Source organism: Taeniopygia guttata, chromosome 7 (assembly GCF_048771995.1).
Source record: "Taeniopygia guttata chromosome 7, bTaeGut7.mat, whole genome shotgun sequence".
Taxonomy (NCBI): Eukaryota; Metazoa; Chordata; class Aves; order Passeriformes; family Estrildidae; genus Taeniopygia; species Taeniopygia guttata.
This window is the reverse complement of record NC_133032.1, coordinates 30,595,972-30,603,213: the sequence shown is the minus strand read 5'-3', so window position 1 is coordinate 30,603,213 and position 7,242 is coordinate 30,595,972. Positions and strand designations below refer to the sequence as shown.

General features: G+C 55.4%; 1 protein-coding gene across 1 annotated transcript; it reads right to left on the bottom strand.

The window, feature by feature from the left end:
• Nucleotides 1-3,112: 3,112 nt before the first annotated feature.
• C1QL2 (complement C1q like 2) lies at nucleotides 3,113-5,531 on the bottom strand. Its single transcript, XM_032749490.3, has 3 exons — nucleotides 5,398-5,531; nucleotides 4,324-5,083; nucleotides 3,113-3,905 (listed from the first exon to the last, which is right to left on the bottom strand). Exons 2-3 carry the CDS (start codon nucleotides 4,960-4,962, stop codon nucleotides 3,726-3,728), a joined length of 819 nt encoding a protein of 272 aa, XP_032605381.3. The 5' UTR covers nucleotides 4,963-5,083; nucleotides 5,398-5,531; the 3' UTR covers nucleotides 3,113-3,725.
• Nucleotides 5,532-7,242: the final 1,711 nt, after the last annotated feature.

Sequence of the window (7,242 nt, the reverse complement as noted above, 5' to 3'; positions counted from 1 at the left end):
CAACTCTGTACCCTGGCTGGAGAAAACTCAGCACCAGCATCTCACCCTCTTCACCCTAGACCAAGCAGGATTTCCTCATGCACCTCCCTGGAGACTTGCCAGGAGTTTCCCAAACCAGTGAAGGTGAAGACAGAAGAAAACAAGAGGCCAGCCACAAATCCACTCGCTTGCAGTGGAGCAGAATAAGCTGAACACCTTCCTCCAGGGAACAACCACAGACATGGGGTGGCTGGCAACGCCTCAGGGCTCTCAGCAGCATCCCCACTTCCCCTTTCACACTGACTGTGTGCTTCAGCATCTCCCTCCTCACCTCTCTTCCAAGGATCTCTTCCATAGCCAGGACTGACCAGGCACAGGGTAAGGGTCAAGGTTTCACATCAGCAGCACAAAGATCAAGGATTTGCTGGTACAATATCTAAGCTACTTTGACAGTATGAACACCTGTCTTTTTTTTTAAGTTTTGTATTATGATTTTAACTTAAGCACATGGCTGGGCTCAGAAACAGAGAGTACCTTCTGTCTAAAATTCCAATATTCCACTCCTTTCTGGGGGCTTTCCCTATTCACATCACACCTGATCACGTCCCAGTTCTTAAAAGCACATTTCCTTAATTCATCAAGTAACACCTCTGAGGGGCCAGACCTCCAGATCAGATGCTGGCTAATGTTTGAGATGCAGTATCATTTGGGAAAGCCAGTCCCAGAGCAAGCTGAAGCCAGCCCCTTGAGTACACTTTAATCCTCCTCTTCCATCCAAACCAGGGGACCAGGGTATCCCCGTCACGAACATGCTCTTATCTTGACATGAAATGTGCAGAGCCCATAGACCATTCCCAAGGGCAGGAAGACTCACTTGAAGCTCAAGTTGAAGCCCAGAGGGTTGCAAGGCCACCTCAGGCTGTTTGCTGGACTGTGTGTGACCCTGCTCTCACCCACAGCCACTGGCAGCACAGGGACCCCCATCCCCATCTGCAGCACTGCCTCTGCTTTTCTGGGTAACTGCACCACTGAGCACTGAAGTTTTCCATCTCCCAATTGCTTTTCCCTGTGTTACTTCAGAAAAAAACCACAACCCACACACTGAGCTACCACCAAGATGACTGGGACAGAGGAGCCTGTCCAAGCAGATGCTGGGTGAGAGCTATCAACCCCCACAGAGGCAATCTCGGAAGACCCTGCAATGAGGAGAGGAAACAAAAAAGCCTGTGAGCAGCTGAGGGAGACCTTCATTCTATCAATTGTGTAAACTGTCAGTGGAGTGGCAATGAGCAATTTTTTTTTTCTTTCTGTCCTGGGGAATAATCCAGCCTGATAATTAGTACATAAGAGATAAGTGGAAAATGAGACATCTAGCGAGGGTGGTTCAAGCCTCCTCATGACATTGATAATGTGCAGATACATAGATCACTGTCGGGGCAAACTGCCACTGTGAGCCTGTGTCTTCCCATTGCCTCATCAATCCATCATCCGCTTAGCTACTGACACCTTGGCAGGCACACACCACCAGCCCTGCATTTGAATTGAGAGGAGCAGGCTCCACCAGGGAATACAGATTTAAAAATCTAAGATTCAAATTTGTTTAAGTATTGTGAACAGCAATTCCCTTGCAAGGCATCTTCCTTGCCCTTTTGCCAAGGGGGAACAGTTGGGTCTTTGTTAGAAGTACAAATTGCTTCTTAATGCAAAGGATAAAGCAGAGCCCAGGCACCTCCTTAGAATTCCTCCTGGCTCCTGCTAATGCTGCTGCATGTCAATTTTAATTTTTTGAAATTTAAACCAAGGGCTTTGTGTTTAAGCTCCATTTCATTGAAGGAGGGGGGAGGAATAGTCAAAAAGGATTACGGATCCGGTGGGAATTGAGGATCCATAGCAATTATACTTCATTTGGATGGTCTCAGACACTGGATTTAATCATATTCTAAATAGTACAAATCGACAAGACATAAGAGATTGATAAGTGTCTAACACGTGTACCTGGTTATGAACTCTGCTTCCCTCAGCAGGGGATGTTTGAGGACAGGATGGAAGAATTGGTTTCTGCCTTTGACCCTCCCCTTCCAGCCAATGAGAAGACAATACCCACTGAGGACTAGGTGGGAGACAGGAGTGACTATAAGAACTTGGTCATCATGGGACTGCCCCAAAGTGGGGCTGGAACAAGTCTATCTGACTGTGACTCCCTTTCCTTCTGCAAAATGAGGGTAGGGGCAAAGCTCCAGCCTTGGCAGAGCTGTTTCAGACCAGCTCCTGTCTCTCTCGTCTGTGAAACTGCACTAACACTGGGAAGGGCAGAGAGCTGATAGGGAGATAAGACTTTCAGGAGGGAAAAATGAAATGACAAGACAGGAAAATTAAAGTAAGTGCTTTTGTAAATCAATTTAGCTCTTCTAGCTTCAGCAGAGCAGTCCCAATTTACCCAAACTGAGGAGGTTACCTACTGGGGTGATGATGACAAATGCACCTCCTCCACCAAAGGCTCAGAACCCCATGCACTACTGACACACCTATACATTCTGAAAAAAGACCAAGAGTGACTGGGATTTACAGAGGACCATCAGGAGAAAACCCTTCTAAATGGTCTGAATCCATCAGTCTTGAGCGAGTTTTCTCACCCAGCCCTTCTCAGGCACTGTGCAGACCCATCTCCAGTCAGGTGTGGTTTCCAATCCATACACATACTGCAAGTGCAAGGGCTTAGACAAACTCTCCCCCCTGCAGCCTTCTTAACATTTGTCAAGTATGTTACAGAAACATGGCATTCCATAATCACCGATTAAACTGCTTTTTCTGTACTTTACTAACCTCTGGATCAGGTTTTAACCCAGTAAATCTGTTTAGGAGATTTGCTCCACATCCCCACTTTCACCTCTTGACAACTGTGTGCCTTCTTTTCACAAAACTGCATAAAAGGGGAAGCTTTTTTTCTCTCTCTCTCCTTCTTCCCAGCCCCTTTGAACCATATTGAAGACCGAGGCAAGGAACCCCATCCTAACTTTAAATATGACTATAAACCTAAGGGACTGAAATGACCCCCTCCTTTACTCCCCACCCTCCTGTGGCACCACCACAGTGCTGCTTTGTGGCACTGGAAGAGACAGAAAGCAAGAAGGCATTGTCTAAAAACATAATTTAATGTGGTATTTGGGTGGCTGTGGTCAATGACCAAATTCTTTTGCAGACAGAAACAGGTTTGACGTTAATGACACCATCATTCACACGAGCATTGCATTGCACAGAAAGAAAAGTTTACACTTGACCCCATACAAAGCAGCAGAGGGAAAAAAACTGTTATGATCCAGTCCCACTTCGTGAGTACTCCATCTGAAAATTCATCATCGTCATTAATACTTATTGATGAAAAAACGTGACCTGTTCAAATTCCGTGTGTGACACAGTCCAAACTCTGGGCTCTTTTAAACCCTCCTGGAACCACTCGAGAGTTTCAAGCTGCCAAGTTCCTCATGTGACACACGAAACACTCAGGCAGACAAAGGGAGAGTGGGGGTCAGAAGAAACGGGGGAGAGTAAGGAAGGGGTTCACTTCGTTTCATTTCTATTTCGTTTCCATAAGGGTGAAAATAAAAACATATAAACTGATAATGAAGCTAAAGTAACCTGCGGAGACAGTGGACACCAGCAGGAAGAGCAGCACGATGGGGTATGGAATTGCCAAACAGCCCCATGTGCATCAGCGGCGGGGCCAGTTGTGTCGTGCCACTTGTGTGTCAATCAGGGTACAAAAGAAAGCCAGAGAAAGTGCTGTACTTATTGTTGTTGCCTCCGTGTGCTTTGCCTCCATCCAGCTTGACATACACTTCGTCGCCGGAGTCCAGGTGCAGCACCACGCTGTTGCTGGCATAGTCGTAGTTCTGGTCTGCATCCTGGGCGATGGCACTGGCCCGCACCTGCCAACACAGCCGCTGGGCACGTCAGCACCCCTATCCCTCTTGCCCAGCACCTCTATTACCCCTCCGAGTCACTCTTCTGCAGACCCCCATCAGTCCTCCACGTACCTCTATTCCGGCCCCTCCATCAGTCCCCCAGCCCCTTTTTCTCAGCCCCGAGTGCCTCTTTCCCAACCCCTCCACTGCTCTGTGTCCTCCCTGCCGCCTCTGTCCTCGCTTCTCCCTCTCCCCAGTCCGGCAGAAAAATTTGCAAGCCGGGAGCTCGGAATTTGTCGCGGCTCTAGAGGTGCACCCCCGCCCCGACGGCGCGAAGGATGCTCCCGCTGATCTCTTCCCGGGAGCGGCGGTGCCCGCGGGACGGGGCGACGGGAGGGGGACGACCGGGGGACAGGAGGGGCGGGGGAGCGGCGGAACCCACCTGGCCGTTCTTGCAGAGGTCGGCCCACATGCTGGTGCCGTCGCCGCCGCGCATGAGGATGTGGTAGGTGAAGAAGTAGATGCCGCGCACCTGGCAGGTGAACTTGCCGCTGGCCGGGTCGTAGTGGTTGCCCAGGTTGGTCACCACGTCGTCGAACTTGAGGACCTCATAGCCCTCGTGGGGGCTCTTGAGCCCCACGTAGAAGGCGATGCGCGGCCCGCTGAAGGCGGCGCTCAGCCCGCCCGCCGCCTCGCCGCCCGCCGCCGCCCCGCCGCCGCTCCCGCCGCCGCCCGCGCCCGCCAGCGCCAGCCCGGGCAGCCCCGGCTTCCCCGCGTCGCCCCGCTCCCCCGGCGGGCCCCGCGGGCCGGGCGGGCCCGGCTCCCCGGGCGGCCCGCGGGGGCCCGGCTTGCCCGGTCGGCCCGGCTCCCCCTTGGGTCCCTGGGCGAAGGGCGGCGGGGCGTTGGCGCCCAGGTCCTGCAGGGCCTCCACGGCGGCCGTGCTGCCGGGGCCGGGCGGCCGCCCGCCGCTGTACGGGTCGCAGATCATGCGGCAGGTGCCCATCATCTCGTAGTGGGCGCCGGTGTCGGCGGGCGCTTGCAGCAGCAGCAGGGGCACGGCGACCAGCAGCGCGACGGCCATGGCCAGGGCGAGCCCGGCGGCGGCCAGCAGCCGCCTCCTCCGCTGCCAGAGCCGGGCGGCGGCGGCGAGCAGGTCCTCCTTGCCGTGCGAGGCAATGGTGGCGCGGGGGGCCGGCCGCTCCCTGCGGGGGACGGCAAGAAGAGGCGGTGAGACCCCGCCGCCGGCGCCTCCCCGCCCGGCCCCCGCCTCAGCCCGCCCGCCGGCCGGCCGGGAGCCCCGCCATGCCGAGAGCCGCCCCGCTCCGCTCCGCTCCGCTCCGCTCCGCTCCGAGGGGACGCGGCGCCCCGTCCGTCCGCCCGCCGGGGCTGGGCGGGCGCGGGGGGCGTCGCCGCGGCGAGCGGGCGCCCGGCTCTGCCCTCGGTGCCGCGGGGGGGGACGGGCTCGCCCGCCCCCGTCGCCTCCCCGACGTGGGGGGCGCGGGCAGGGCGGACCCACCTGCGGGGGGCCGGGGCGGAGCCGCCTGGGGGGCTCCGGGGCGCCGCCGTCGTTGCGGTCCGCGGGGCGCCCGTCTGCCGCCGCTGGCCGCGCCGAGCGCCGGTGGCGGGGCGGGCGGAGGGGAGGGGAGAGGCGGCGGGGCGTCCCGCACGTCCCCGGGCGCTCCGGCTGCGGGGGGAGACCGCGCCCGCCCCGCCGTCACCGGCGGAGTCACTGCGGGTGCCGCCCAAACTGCGCCCCGCTGAAGGCGGCACGGTCGGGACGCACGGCGCTGTCCCGTTCACCCGCCGCCTGAAGCGCTTCCTCCCTGCAGCTCTCCATCCCCTCGTCCCTCCATCCCTCTGCCCGATGCCCGGACGGCGGCCGGAGCCCCGGTCCCGCCGGGGTGAGCTCTCTGCTGCCGCCGACACGGACAGCAGGTCGGTCACCTCAGAGCGTTCCCCGCGGCTTCCTCAGGCTCCCCGCGTCCTGCCTCGGCGGCCCAAAGACGAGCGGGACAACATCGCGGGTGCATCTTGCTCCTCCCCGCATCCAAGTGTAACCACGGTCCGTCCCGGTTTTCCAGAGGCAGGCAGGGCTTGCCAAGTGAAAAGGGAGCCCTAGGAAGAAATGCCTTTAGCAGAGTTCAGGTTAGGTTACAGCACGGTGTTCTGTAGTTTCCCTGCGTAATGACGGGTCCAAATCAAGTGGGTTTTCCCCCGAGAAAACTGTGATTAATTGCCTGTGGTTTTCCGAGTAAACGGCGGTAGCACAGCGGGAGCTCTGGCATCGCAAAGTGCCTGCGGAGATCTCCCCTGGAGGGAAAGTTGGGATCTCACCCACGTGTCTGCGAGCGGCGGGTTAAGCACCGGTTCTGGAAGGCGAGAAAAGAGAGATACAGGGATTACACAGATTGCTTCAGGGCAACATCCCGGTGTCCCACGCCCCCTCGGTGCCTTGGAAGGGTGAATTCCCAGCGGGCCCGCCGGAGCCGAAGGCAGTGTTCGGTCTTCCAGCAGGCAGAGCTGCAGGTCGAAGGAGCGAGCCGCCCAGCCTGATCCAACGCCTGCTGCAGCTGATGGCCTGGAGGCATCATATGCAAATTGGGACATACAGGCTTCTTCCAAGAACTGTGGAAGTGCCCCAAAAGGACTTGAGACTCTTTTGATAGTTTTTCTTGACGTTTAAAGAGGGGACATCAAGGTTTTCCTGTCTGGAGTGCAGCACTTCAGGACCACATCTCGTCTCAGTTACATCTCTGCGTACATCCAGAATTTCTCTTGGGAGTTTTTCGGGCTTTGCTCTGCGAGATCAGGGTTCAGCCCTGTCCTTTCGAGTGTCTCTGATTATTTTCATCGACACTTATATACTTGAAGGTGGCAGGGAAATTAATTTTGTAAATTAAAACCTTTCCCTGAAAATTGTATGGATAGCCACATTCAAGTAATTATGTCTATTTCTTGGTACAATGGAGCTAAATGTTTTAAGAGATGAGATTGTGAGGAAAACCTAAGTCCTTTTCCTCTCCTCTGAATTACGAGTTGCTTCCCACAGAGTTATTTTAAGCCCCCTCACGTGTCTAAAGCCTTGTAAAATGATTTCTAATAGTTGTTTCTGTTCCAGCTTTAGTATAATTTTCCATATATTAACAGTGCCAAATACAAATAAATTCACAAATAAATTACACTGCTTTGCTGTTCATCCCTGCTTAAGCTCCTGTTAATTTCCCTTTTGTTCTGGTATTTGTCACTGGCTCTGTTCTTCCCGGGTATGTGAATCTTTGCTATTCCCCCAGAGCTCTGCAAACCCCCCTGAAGTGGCTTTTTAATCTCCTGTTTTCCAAAGGCAGCAGCCACACCGTAGGTT